Source organism: the organism of the source record quoted next, unplaced genomic scaffold (assembly GCF_019419815.1).
Source record: "Pyrus x bretschneideri cultivar Hongxiangsu unplaced genomic scaffold, Pyrus_bretschneideri_v1 Contig26, whole genome shotgun sequence".
NCBI classification, from domain to species: Eukaryota; Viridiplantae; Streptophyta; class Magnoliopsida; order Rosales; family Rosaceae; genus Pyrus; species Pyrus x bretschneideri.
In genome coordinates this window covers 5,094,017-5,108,103 of record NW_025999568.1, presented here as the reverse complement: position 1 = coordinate 5,108,103, position 14,087 = coordinate 5,094,017, and the positions used below count along the sequence as shown (strand labels likewise).

The following is a 14,087-nucleotide window of genomic DNA, read 5'->3' as shown; positions in this document are numbered from 1 at the left end:
AGAGGACTAATTGGGGTTGCCGTCAAAGAGACGATTGACGTTGGATTCGCTGGCGAACAGAAGGGTTGGTACAATTGAGGTCACCGGAGGAGAGATGGGTGGAGTTGGGGTTGTCGGGGAAAGAAGAGATTGGGGCAAGCTTACTAATAAATAGAGGGTTTGGGGGTGGGCTCACCTGAGAAGAGGGATTGATGGAAAATTTGGGTTGAATTTGATGTAACCAGAGGTTGGAAGAAGAAGATCGACGAAGCAAAGTTCGATGGAAGTGAGAGGGATGGGATGAGACCTGGGGCAAAGGCTTAAAGGAGAGTTGGCTGTTTGGTTATAGGTGCAAAGGTTACATTGGTTGTTTGGTTATAGGTTTAGAGAGCTTTTGTAAATTACACGTGGGTATATTTAACTAGATCACATGACAATGTCAGTATATTGGGTCCTCCCTGGTGAGGACCCAAAGTATTAGTTCTTATTAGAGAGCTATTTTTCTCTGCCACATGTCATGTTCGTGTTGGTTCTTATTAGTGGATACTACCAGCTGTTAGTGTCACATGGTAGTACTATATCATGAATAATTTATTGATAAATAGAACATGGTAGAGTAGAGGAGAAGATAACAAGATTTCTTCAAATTTTTAATTTTTAATGTAAGATTTTAATTTGGATTTTTTTTATTCTATTTATTTATAAAAGATTTTTCATTTTTAAAGTAAATAATAATGAGGGCAAAATTGTCTTAAGAATTTTTTTTAAGATGATGTCAACCCTAAAGGGGTTATGTCAAAAGTGAATTAGAACCTTAATGAGTGTTGGTGTTATGTTTCAAAAATGAGAAGTTTTGTAAAAACACGAAACTTCAATAGATGTTAGTGTAATTAACCCGTACTTTATTAGGGCTCGTTTGGATGTGCTTTTAAAATGATTGAAAACGCTTTTAGAGAAAATGTTTTTAGGTTCTAAAAGCACTTGAAGTGCTTTCTGTAAGAAGCATTAGTTATGTTTGTAATGACCCAAAATTTCTAATTCAGAAGCCAAACACAGGGTAGGCCACAATAAAATAATGGTTAATTATAATTCTAACTAACCACACTAAAAAAAAATAATCATTTTGTTTAATTTATGGCTGCATCTAACATCCTGGTTAAACTGCCTATGTACCCTAAACGAAGGGATCAAGCCATTCTTAGTTCACCTTACGCTTCTAAAACAACATACTAAAATTTCATTCCGGTTCAACGGTCAGATCTTCGCTAATCACGAAATCAAATGGTGGTCAACGTTTTATTTTATAAACTTGCAAATCCAATTCGAGAAGATTTGTACGTTGGACTCCCGATCTGTAAGTTCCTAAGGTCCTCAAATATTACATACGATAAGGTCTCAAAGTTTGGTGACCATCCAACGGTTGGATCATCGATTCACAAATTGATCAAGTAAGGTATCGTAGTGAATTTAGGTTCAAACGATCAACCTACGTCATACGAATATCAAAACTAAAATCAAGGCATCTAATTTGGCCTAAAAATAACATTGACGGCCCTCTGGCCATGCACCACAGTGGGTGATGGTCGGCCACCCCGACACACCGGAAAATTTCAATTGTTTCCAAAAATTCTTAAATTTTATAGAAATGAAGATCTCAAAGAGTATAGCAAACTTTATACCTGTGGCCAAGTTCAATTTGGCTGGAAAGGCTCCAAATTGACTTGAACCCTGTCGAAAACCCTTGATTTGGGTAGTTGTTGATTCGTCACCAAAATGAACTTTGTCGCCTCATCAAAGACTTGGGCCTTGCTCATGGGGTTGAGAAGAGTCTTGTGGTGATGGTCATTGATGGTGAAGCTTGCCGGAGCCACCGGAAAAAGATTAAAGCCGCCTCAAAAGTCATGGGCTTTATGGCTTCAAACTGGAGAAATGGCAAAGAAATTGGGAAATCTAACACTACAGAGATGTAGGGCTCGTCAAGGGCTTTCCATGAACACCAAAATCACCTAAAATGGAGTTCGTAAGGAAGAGATATGAGCAGGTCAAGTTGGTGGGTTGAGTGGAGAAACCGGGTTGGCTGGTTCTCTCATTCTCCCATCCTCCTTTCCTTCATTTTCCTTTTCTCTCATTTCCCTCCTTCCTTGTTTTCTGATTGGGCAGTGCTCTCCCTCCCAACCAATGCCACACACATGGCACCTCACAATTATCAGGAGAAATCCATATTATGGTCAAATGACCATTTCACCCTTAACTTCACTCATTCATATCTCATTCGTTATAACTCCGTTTCACAAACAGTTTGTGCCTACGCATTCGTGAGATCGAGCTCTATCCAAATATGCCAAGAAATACAACGAAGCATATAAGGACAAAATACGTCCTCATAAAATTACATTTAGTCTAAGAGAGACATTTTTGTCATTTCACTTTCCGATAAAAATTTCCACATAATCATATATTTAAAATTTTTTAGGGTATTACAATGTGATTCTTCCATGAAGCACTTTAAATGTTTTTTCATAATTTACTTGCATTTATACTAAAGATTGGTTCCAAAAACATTTTCATCAAAAGCGTTTTCAATCATTTTAAAAAGGGTAAATTACACAAAACTACCTCAGCTATGGGTCGATCGATACTATCATACCTCATTTTTTTAAAATGACAATGTCATACCTCATCTTACGAATTTGTTCCAATGTCATACCTCCATTGGTTTTTCTGTTAAATGTTGACGTGGCTAGAGGTGGGTGGGGCCTACTCACTAATCCAACTGGATTAAAAAATAATCAAATATATTTTTAATAATTAAATATTAAAAATTTAAAAATTGAAAAATTAAAAAACTAAACAAATAAAAAATGGCATAGGGACGTGGCCTTCCCTTTCCTCCACCCGCACCAACCCTTTTTCTTCTTCACTTCGATAACCACCAAACCCTTCCTTACCCGTCCCCCCAACCTTCCTCCACCACCATCTCTCTCTCCTTTCTCTCTCCTCTCTCTGGGCAACCTACAATCTGCAATTTAAAACTCTAAAAAAAATCTAAAATTTAAAATTCAAAAAAAGTAAACCTAAATCTGAACCCTTCCCTATCACCCAGACCCCTTCTTCCTCCCTCGTCCTTGTCGACTCGGTCTCCCTTGTCGGTCCCTCTCCCCACTTGGACTTGTCCTTCCCTCACCACCATCTCTCAACCCGACCCATCATTCCTTTAGTCCCTTTATACCTAACCGGACCCATCATTCCCCTAATTCTTCCATACCTAAACCAACCTGACTCGATCTCCCTGCATGAAAGATCTAGTACATATTGATGCACTATGTTCATGCCGCTGACGGCGAACGACTCAAGCTGGTCAAATCCGGAGGATGGCGGGATTGATGGTGCATATGAGCTTGGTGCGCCTGGTGGAGAGGAATCCATTCTCTGGGAGCTTAGCTTAGGTGACGGTGTCAACCTCCATGGAGCTGAAAAGAGCATGGTCGGCGTGCGAAGCAAAGGGTTGGAGCCCCGAAGAGGATGTGTCGTTGTTGGTGATGAGAACGGAAGGCTCGCGATCGGGGAATGAGGCTCTGATTGAGAGCTTTGGGAACAAAAGGGAAGCGATTATGGTGGTGGTGGTGACCGGCAACCGGCGATTAGACTTTGCATCTCGCAATGCGTGGTCTTTGGATTTGGGGGGACGGGTGGGGAAGGGTTTGGTGGCTGTCGAAAAGAAAAAGAAAAAAGGTTGGTGTGGGTGGAGGAAAAGGAAGGCCTGCATCCCTAGGCCATTTTTTATTTGTTTAGTTTTTTAATTTTTAATTATTTTTTAATCTAGTTGGATTAGTGAATGGCCCCGCCTCTAGCCACGTCAGTATTTAATAGAGAAATTAATAGAAAAACTGACGGATGTATGACATTGGAACAAATTTGTAAGATGAGGTATGACATTGTCATTTTTAAAAGATGAGGTATGATATCGTTTAACCTATAATTAAGATAATTTTGTGTAATTTACCCTTTTAAATAAACATCCAAACGAGCTTGCGTGTCGTAAACCAAACTCAGTTCAGTATTAGAGCAGTTCCATCGGACACAAAATTGCCCAGGACCCTGTCCAAAATTCAGCCTAGCACCCTATCAATCTACTCCAGCCAGCAAAACAACCTGGCACCCAGCCCAAGCCAGGCAACAGACCAGCCCATTTCGGACAGACCTAGAGGCCGGCCTATTTGGCTGGCACGTGCAGCACACTTGCGACTGGCCGTGAGTAGGAGACAGGGATGTAGGCAGCGGGGCCCGCTTGTTAGCCCACTTATGTTCACTTGGATTACAGCTACGTGGCCCTCCTCAGTGTCGTTGGATTTCCAACGGTAAAAAAATTTTAAATTTGACTTTTAAAATGGACCGTCCGATCACAGATTAATGGTCCACGTTTTTTCCACCAAAAATAAAAATAAAATAAATAAAAAAAGGCCTAACGGTCATAATTATGACCATGGGCCATGTGGCAGCACCTTGGCTCTTGGATTTGAATATTTTTCAAATCCAACTGTCGAGATTAATTAACTATATTAAAATTTATTAAAAATTATGAAAAAATACAAAAAAATTATTAAAAATACAGAAAATTTTTAAAAAAGTTATTTTTTTTCTATAAATACCTAACCCTCATCTTCCACCTTACACTACATTTCAATATTTTCTACACTTTCTACCAAAGCCTTCATATACTTTTTGTGTGAAAAAAATACCAAAAAGCTCATCCTTGATTTTTTTTGTCCATATAAACCATACATCCCTACATCCATCTTCATCGTTTTCAAATCTTGAGTTTTTTTTACAGTGTCTTCTTCAAGGAGAGTGCATAAACAATTTGTGGAGCAACATAAAAGATAGTTGGCACAACAAGAAGAATTGATCAATCTGGAGGAAGGTGGAGGTGGAGATGAGGCTATCGCAATGGAGGAGGACTCGGATGATGACCATAGAAGGTAGATGGCCTCACATTCTCGTCGTGTCATGAAAGATGTGGATCAGATAGCCAAACCCAGATGTGCCGCAAAGTTCAATAGAAAAAGGGAAAGACGAGGTAAAGATCTATTGGAAGATTATTTTATTCCCAACAGCGTATTCCCTTATTATGATTTTAGACGTCGTTTTAGAATGCAACGAAGTTTGTTCAACAAAATCATGAGTGCTACTTGCAACCATGATCCATATTTTGTGCAAAAAGAGAATGCTTTTCGTGTTCTAAGTCTTCTTCCAGAGCAAAAAATTACGGCTGCCTTGCGATTGCTTGCATATGGAGCATTTGCAGATCAAGTGGATGAGATCGTGAGGATGGGAAAAATAATTGTTTTGGAGTCCCTGATGCGGTTTTGCTCTGCAATTGAAGCCCTGTACACTAATGAGTACCTCCGGACACCCACGCTAAAGGACATGCGAAGGCTTCTGAGGAAAGGTGAGATGCGAGGCTTCCCTGGCATGATTGGAAGCATCGACTGCATGCACTGAACTTGGAAAAACTGTCCAAGTGCGTGGTAAGGAGCTTATGGCGACATAAAAGGAGTCAAAAGTATCATTTTGGAAGCGATGGCTTCATTTGATACATGGATTTGGCATGCTTTTTTTGGTGTTCCAGGAGCTCAGAATGACAAAAATGTCCTTGCTTAATCTCCAGTGTTCGACAATCTGCTGCAAGGAAAATCGCCCAGATGCACATATTGGGTTAATGGCACTAAATACGACAGAGCATACTACGTTGCAGAAGGCGTTTACCCAAGGTGGTCTACGTTTGTCAAAATAGTGCCACATCCACAGATTGAAAAGAAAAACACTTCGCAAAATGTCAAGAGGGGTGTAGGAAGGATGTGGAGCGTTGTTTTGGTATCATGCAAGCTCGTTGGGCGATTGTCAGGTCTGTTGCTAGAATGTTTGATGTCGAAGCTCTTCGATCCGTCATGACGACGTGTATTATTCTCCACAACATGATTGTGGAAGATGAGTATGATTATGATGCCGTCGATGAATATGAGCCGGATTCGATGAACAACTCAAGAACACGTATCTACTGTGCTCATGACCGGACCGAAGATCCCGTGCAACACAAGCAGTTGGAACAGGATGGACGTTATAATGAATTGATCGTTCAGTGGTACACTGATGTGCAAGAGCCATACTGGCACGTAACCCGCTAGAATGACTTGATTGAGCACCGGTGGGGATTGCAAGAAGGTGAAGATAATTAAAATAAGCTTGTGGTTGAAGAATAAAGTGTATTTGATGAGTTTATGTAATTTTATTTTAGTGTGTTTTTTTTAAGTTTATTTGATGAGTATGTAATTTTATTTTAGTTTGTTTTCTTTTAAGTTTATTTGAAGTTTTATCCGAAATTGGTTAAAAATCTTATCTGAAAATAAAATTATTATTTTTATTTATTCTTGTTAAAAACCCAGCACATTTTGTAAATGTGGAGATCGTTTGTGCTATCGAATTTTTAGACTGGGTGCCAACGCATTTTTTTAGGGGTAGAGAGCTTTGGCTTATTATTGTTCATTGGGATATATTACTGTTCATTTGAATGGGTAAATATGCTGATGCAAAGTCTTTAGGGTGGAACTGCTCTTAGTGAACTGAACCGTTCCCTGCACTTAAAAAAGCCGTGTATAGTCGTATTCGTCACTCCTTAAAAAAGCCAGGAGAGTGAGAGCGACCGAGTTTGATAGAATTGGCGGGAAAAGAGGAGACTCGGAGAGAGACGAAGGAGATGAAGGGGAAAGCTACGGAGGCGTCGGTGAACGATCGATACACGCAGTGGAAGTCGCTGGTGCCAGTGCTCTACGACTGGCTCGCCAATCACAACCTTGTTTGGCCTTCTCTCTCTTGCAGGTCCGTACTCTCCCCCTAGGGTTTCCTCTTCTTCTAAATTCAATTATTTTCGTATTTTTATCGAATTTATCACATGATTTTGCACAATGTGGGTTGTCCTTACCTGGCTCTCTTGTACTTTTACAAGCACTAATTAGTTTCGTTTTCGATCAAATTTTTCGGTTTGGATTTGGGTAAATGCGTGTGAACTGTGAAGTCAAAGTAAAATTAACTTTGTAGAGAATGTGCGCTGTTCTTAATTTGTGTTTGCAATAGATCTTTGTAGTGATGCTTGTGTTTGTTTCAAGCTTTCGGTGAATAAAAATTCGTGTATTGGTGCTACATTTGTGATTGCAGACTTCTAAGTGAATCAAAATTGATGATTTATCAATTTTGTTTCTTGTAGATGGGGACCGCAGCTGGAGCAAGCCACTTACAAGAGTCGTCAGCGCCTTTTTCTTTCGGAACAGGCATGAAGATCTCTCTTGCAGCATCTGACTCTCCATTTTGTATTTGATACAGAAATGTTGTAATTTTTTGTTTGGATAGCTCATTAATACGATCAGATGCTTAAAACCACGTGCCCTTGGCATTGGCGTGTTAGTTTTAAACATTTCTTATTAGTAGGTGGTCGCCTGGTCGGAAGTTTGTGATGTAATGTGGAATGATTTTGTCAACTGTCAATGCTGTGCATCCCTCTCTAAAAATTAGTGCCTCATATCATATATTTACCAACATATGATTATTCATAATCGTGGGCAACGCAGTTACTTGCCTACGCATGTAGTGTTGATATTATGTGGATGTGCCATCTTGTCTCTTTTAGATTGTGTATCATCCTCTTTATTGTTGTAGTGTGTTTTGCTTACGTTTGTTTGTTTCCACAGACTGATGGCAGTGTGCCAAATACACTTGTCATTGCAAACTGTGAAGTTGTCAAACCCAGGGTTGCAGCTGCCGAGCACATATCACAGGTTATGTTTCATTTATTTGCCTTAGCTGATATCCTGTAAATTGACTAATTTATTAGCTAATTATGGTTATCTTTTGCTTGATCTATACAGTTCAATGAAGAAGCACGCTCTCCCTTTGTGAAAAAGTATAAAACTATTATACATCCCGGTGAGGTAAATTACATTAAAGTGTGTCTGCTTACAGTAATTTCTGCTTAATGAGTTCTTGATGAGAATGATTTGCACCGAAAAGTACTTAACATCTTATTTTTTAACGTAATTGCCGAATCATCTTTTTAAATGGAACTTATTAAGATAATTGCTCTATATCGGAAATGGAAAATGGGTTGTATTGGAAACAAGGAAAAAATTTCAACTATTTATGAAGACTTGCTGACTGTAGTCAATACGCTAAGAAGATAATTTCTAGGTAATAAATCAGTGAACTATATTAGTCTCCGTTTAAGGGGTTAGCCTTGTGCATTTGATTCATTGATGGCATATCTAAAAACTAACTTGTGCTTTAGTTAATAATCTATGCATGATCTTCTAAATGATTTGTAGCCATGAGTATATTGTCTTGCGGGAATGCTAATGTCTTGAACAAATTGGGTATGACTTGTGTGAATTACTTATATTGAATTCGGACCAAGCTAATGGATAGTATTACGTTTAAGATGCATTGAAGATATGTAGCATAGATATTGCGAGTCAATCCCAATCGACATACTATTGAAAAGACAGGTCTTCTCCAATTTTCATATGTATCCTTACTGAGATGCATATCAGACTTTTGCATGCTCAATTTGATGCTATTTAAAAGGAACGGAAAACCCTTTGGGGAAAATAATGGAACCAACTATAGTTAATTCAAAACCCATTGGTCGGCCATTGCTATTACCACCTTCTCCGTGCCAGAAGATATCCATTTAGATCAACTGCCCACCAAAACCACTGAACCCTAAACCCAAACATTCCCCACCCACCTCCAAAAACAAATTGGTGTAAGCTTATCTCTAAGATATTTTCTTCCATTATACTGCAATACGAAATAAATCTGGATTGTCAGTAATCTACGATTATGTTTTGCAGGTGAACAGAATCAGGGAACTCCCTCAGAATAGTAAGATAGTGGCAACACACACTGACAGTCCTGATGTAAGCATTCAGTTATATGTTCATTCTTATGGATGGATATTAACTATTAAGCTTCCAAGGGTTTTTCAGTTAACGTTATTTTTTATTACGTATTTGGAAGTTTATATAGACAAGTGGAGGTGGATAAAGTTTTTCAACTTGTAAACAAAGCAGGTTCTCATTTGGGATATTGAGGCTCAACCTAATCGCCATGCTGTTCTGGGAGCTTCAGATTCTCGTCCAGATCTGGTATGCCCTGTTTAGAGAAAACTAATCCTCCTGCTTTCAGTTTTACTTAGATCGACTTGATAGGTTTTTTTACACGGTGCATGACTATCTGTTTAGAACTCAAAATCTTCCAACTGTAACCTTAGACCTGCACCAATTAATGGCTCCTTAAAGCTTTGGAGGGTAAAAATAATTGTAAATACCTTCATTCTAATCATGATCACAATATACTGAAAGAAGAATTTATTCATTACAATAGCTTCATCATCTTTCTCTCCTTGCATAGGTGTATACTAAATTTAATTGCATTGTGTTACAGCTATTGACAGGGCATCAAGATAATGCTGAATTTGCTCTTGCCATGTGCCCATCTGAACCCTTTGTGCTCTCTGGAGGTCAGAACTTTCTATTTTAGTGCTGTATTCTTCATTTATTATACTGATTAGGCAGGAAATAATGTGTAAAGGGAATGTCAAGTAAACTGCATAGAATATTATTCATTTAACTCACCTTACTTTCTGTAAATATAACTTCCTTTGATTTACCTTCTTTCTTTTGATTAAACTTCAATGCACCCACAAACGAATTACGTGCTGCATGGACCATGTTTGTATTTTCCTTGTACCTTCTCATCTTCTGAATGGGAGATCTTTGCGCAGGGAAGGATAAATCAGTGATTTTGTGGAGTATTCATGATCATATCTCATCTTTAGCATCAGAACCAGGATCTGGAGGTGGCAGTGCTAAACATTCTTCTAAGATTGGTGGGAGTAACGATAAACTCAGAGACAGCCCTTCTGTTGAGCCACGGGGTGTCTATAAAGGGCATGAGGATACTGTTGAGGATGTGCAGTTCTGCCCATCTAGGTATGTGTTGATTAATAATCAAATACATTTCATATCCAGCTTATTTTGTTGACATTGCCACTCCTTATGTCCACTCATGTACTGGCAGCTATAAAAGCTTTTTTTTTTTTTTTTGGATGAGAAAGTTATTTTATGAAGATAAAGTAGTTCAAGATGATGGCACATCGGCAATTTTCTGATTATATTATCTGTGTGTTATTTATGTGTTGTAGTGCACAGGAGTTCTGTAGTGTAGGTGATGATTCTTGCCTCATACTATGGGATACAAGAGCTGGATCTAGTCCAGCTGTCAAGGTTCTTTTTCTTCCCCCTCAAAAGTCTATCAGTCTGCCCTTATGTTTAGTTATTCCATTATGACATTTATCTTGCGTATCAGGTCCAATCTGCGTTGCTCTCTCTCTCTCTCTCTCTCTCTCTCTCTCTCTCTCGCTCTCCGCATGTGTATAAATATAGTTCGAGTGATGATTTTTTATTCAATCATTATTTACATTTTTTATATTCATATTCATTAACTTATTTGAGCAGGTTGACAAAGCTCAGGATGCTGACCTTCATTGCGTTGATTGGAATCCACATGAAGTCAATCTCATACTTACAGGGTATCTGCATCTTACAGGAATTGCTGGATCATAAACTTTGATATCCACAGTGCAATAAATGAAACTTGCTATCCTGATCAAAATGATCAAAATCCTTATATTGCTATGTTGACGTTTTATATTGATGCATCCATAAAAAAGAATTTTCACATGGACAGTCTCATGCTGTTTGGTTCCATTTATTTTAATTTTCTCTTACCTCTTAGGTCTGCCGATAATACTATTCGCTTGTTTGACCGCCGATATCTCACTTCTGGAGGAGTTGGATCACCTGTTCATACATTTGAGGGCCACAATGCAGCTGTCCTCTGCGTACAGGTGCCAGGAAACTCTTCTGGCTTCTTTATTAACTCGATTTCTGCCTTTTGTTTTTCATAATATACTTCAAGAACTACATTTTCATTTTTCTGTGTTTCATTTTGTTGCTATTCCAGTGGTCTCCTCACAAGGCATCTGTTTTTGGAAGCTCTGCCGAGGATGGCTTACTAAACATCTGGGATCATGAAAAGGTGTGAATATTTAAATGAAATTAATGATATTTATTAAAGGTATAAGTAGTAGCAATTTCTCTGGAAAGTTTACGTGTCCAATTATTCTTTGGTTTCATATTTACTTTGTATTAGTGGGTCTGAACGTTTGATATATTTTCGTAGTGGTGTCAATATTTAAGCGATTCAAAACAATTAGATGACAGTAGTGCTCTTCATCTTCCTTTTTTGTCTTTAACTCTTACCTTCTCAACAAATGGTAGGCCTTTTTCTTTATTATTTCAGGAGTAAACAGTTTTGTTTAGTCTAATCACAGTCTAAAAGATCTCTATATATGTTTATATACATACACACATTCGGGGGTTACACTCTTTCTTCTTATGCGACATTGTTACATTTTGTAGCATTTAAGATCTATTTGTTGCATTACACTTTGTATGGACATTTGAAAAACCAGCTTTGGTCCTTTTTGTGATCATGAAATAAAAGAAGATGAAGGCCATTAGTATATAAATTAGGTTTTTACTCTACAGTGACATTATCTGCATGAAATTGTGGAGGCATAATAAATGAAATTGTTGCGATTGTTAATGCCCTTCCTACCGTTTCCATCAATTTAGAGAAAAATATTATTGGCTTCCTTTCAGGTTGGCAAGAATGGATCAAAGCCTTCAAATGCTCCTCCAGGATTGTTCTTTCGACATGCTGGTCATAGGTATGTATGATTTACATACATGTTTTAACAAGAGCGGCAGTGATGCTTTGACTACTTTCAATGCAAGCAAGATGGTGTAGATCCATCTGTTTGATGATGTCGACAGCCAACTCCTTACTATGCATGTGCAATCGGTCTTACCTGCTACCTTTAATCTTAGAAAGAAAAAAACAAAAGATAATTACGTACTAATATCAATATTGGACAAGCATGCAACCTTTTCTTGTTTCCTTTATGATACTTTCATTGGCTGTAGGGACAAGGTTGTTGACTTTCATTGGAATGCGTCTGATCCGTGGACGATAGCTAGTGTCTCTGATGATTGCGGAAGTACCGGAGGTGGTGGTACCCTCCAGGTAACAAAAACATTTCTAATTCTAGAAAGTTGACCATCACTCTTTTTTGGCGCTTGTATTAGTTCTGTACAAGCACATTATCTTTTTATACGTTTATGGTCGATGAACGATTCATTTTGATGATGCAGATATGGCGGATGATTGATTTGATTTACAGGCCCGAGGAAGAGGTCCTCGCGGAGCTGGATACGTTCAAATCTCACCTAACAACATGCCAGGCGTGATGTCTCCTTTGTTTTTGAGAAAATGTGAGACAAACTAACCCCTCGTTCTGTAGTTTTCAAACCAGTCCGCTAAGACAGCGACTCCTGGTCATCTAATTTAGTCGGCAGTCCAATCCTAGGAAACGAAAAGGAAAGCAGAACTTCTTGGTTGATTGGTGCAGAAACCTTTCCTTTCAAAAGGAGTAGTGTTTTTAAAATCATTAAAATGTTCTCATATGGCCAAAAGCACTTCCGACTATGTTTGGCAGAAAAAGTTATTGCTAACGAATTAAAAAAAACACATGAAGTGAACACTTGCTATGTGCTTACTTTAGAAGACATTAGCATTTTTATTTAGATTTTTTATGTGCTTTTAATAAAAGCGGTAATTTCCAAAGGGGCCCTAAAGCACCAACAATTCTAAGTAAAAAAAAAAGAAAAAAAAAAGAAAAAAGAAAGGAAGAGTTTTGTATGTACGGTTGTATAAGAATGTAGCATGCATATACACCAACTAGAAATAATATTGATGTGTTTTAATGTTAATTATTGATTGTTATTTCTTGAGAGGATAAGTCATGGTTGCTTGAGATAGGGGGTTTGTACGAAATACAGGAGAAAATAATTTAGTAATATTTTTAACTAAAAACAAATCAGAGTAAATTGTAGTTATGGTCCTTGAACTATGATTGAGTTGTAGCTATGGCCATTCAACTAAAAATCCATCAAATTTGGTCCTTATTTGACAAAATGTGTAGCATTGGTCCTTCCGTGCTAACACCGTTAAATTTTCCTTCAATATGATGACGTGATGCAAACATGGGATTCATGATTAATATAATAGTTACGAAAACCTTGTACCTAATTCTCTCCTACATCCTCCAAACCTTGTACCTGATTCTCTCTTCAAAACCCACCGTTACATTTGGTGCGGAATTGGTTATGGAATGCGGCTGGAATGTCGGGGGTGCTTTGGGTGGGGTTGTAATGGTGAGGGATTGGCTGTGGCGTGCGGTTGGGAGAGATAAAAGAGCGAGTGTCGTCGAATGGGGGAGGATGGAGGTAAGATGTGAGGTATGGCGGGACAACACCCTCTCTCTGTCCTCTGGAACATCTCTCTGTTTTTTCTTTTCCAATTGTTTAAAGGTTAGGTGATCTGTATTTGTATATATTGTTTAATTCTATTCGATTTAAATCTATATTTCAACAACCAACAATTTATTTCCCAACCATATTAAATTGTTTTAAATTATATGGCTTATACTCTACTTTAGTTCGTGTATTTTTTATAAATTTTAGTTTGTTGATGACTCACACACTTGAATTGAAGGTTTAGTGGTGTTACTCTACATTTGTAAGCGAGAAAGTCTTATGTTCAAGTATGATTGATGGTGAATATGATGCCAAATTATTATGACAAACCACGGTAGTAGAGCACTGTAGACCACATTTAGACCAACATATGTTGATATTCTCCCTTCTAGACCTCTATACTCGTAAACAAGTAAACCTTATAGCGTCGTTTGCTATCTACGATTCGATGAAATGAACAATCCCCTAGTTTCAATGTATATTGAAGGTAAAAACGAATGATTTTTTATTTGGACAACATCTCCAAGACATGAAGAAACAAAAACCTATAAAATAAAGTAAAGTTTGTTTTACATAAAGGAAAAAAAGTTTGGTATGGACAGGACAATACATTTTTAA

At 38.0% G+C, this 14,087-nt stretch overlaps 1 protein-coding gene across 1 annotated transcript; it reads left to right on the top strand.

Annotated features, from left to right (window-relative positions):
• Nucleotides 1-6,627: 6,627 nt before the first annotated feature.
• On the top strand, nucleotides 6,628-12,737 carry LOC103933110 (WD-40 repeat-containing protein MSI4-like). Its single transcript, XM_009342759.3, has 15 exons — nucleotides 6,628-6,855; nucleotides 7,241-7,304; nucleotides 7,722-7,808; nucleotides 7,899-7,961; nucleotides 8,880-8,945; nucleotides 9,099-9,173; nucleotides 9,472-9,547; nucleotides 9,812-10,019; nucleotides 10,232-10,313; nucleotides 10,545-10,618; nucleotides 10,825-10,936; nucleotides 11,053-11,127; nucleotides 11,754-11,821; nucleotides 12,078-12,177; nucleotides 12,306-12,737. The coding sequence occupies exons 1-15, from the start codon at nucleotides 6,734-6,736 to the stop codon at nucleotides 12,399-12,401; spliced, it is 1,368 nt and encodes a 455-aa protein (XP_009341034.2). The 5' UTR covers nucleotides 6,628-6,733; the 3' UTR covers nucleotides 12,402-12,737.
• Nucleotides 12,738-14,087: the final 1,350 nt, after the last annotated feature.

Bases quoted from the DNA above. Each gene is read 5' to 3' on its own strand.
- LOC103933110 (XM_009342759.3), top strand. From the start codon at position 6,734: ATGAAGGGGAAAGCTACGGAGGCGTCGGTGAACGATCGATACACGCAG. The intron at 6,856-7,240 runs GTCCGTACTCTC...TGTTTCTTGTAG, and splicing joins TGGCCTTCTCTCTCTTGCAG to ATGGGGACCGCAGCTGGAGC. The intron at 9,174-9,471 runs GTATGCCCTGTT...ATTGTGTTACAG, and splicing joins CAGATTCTCGTCCAGATCTG to CTATTGACAGGGCATCAAGA.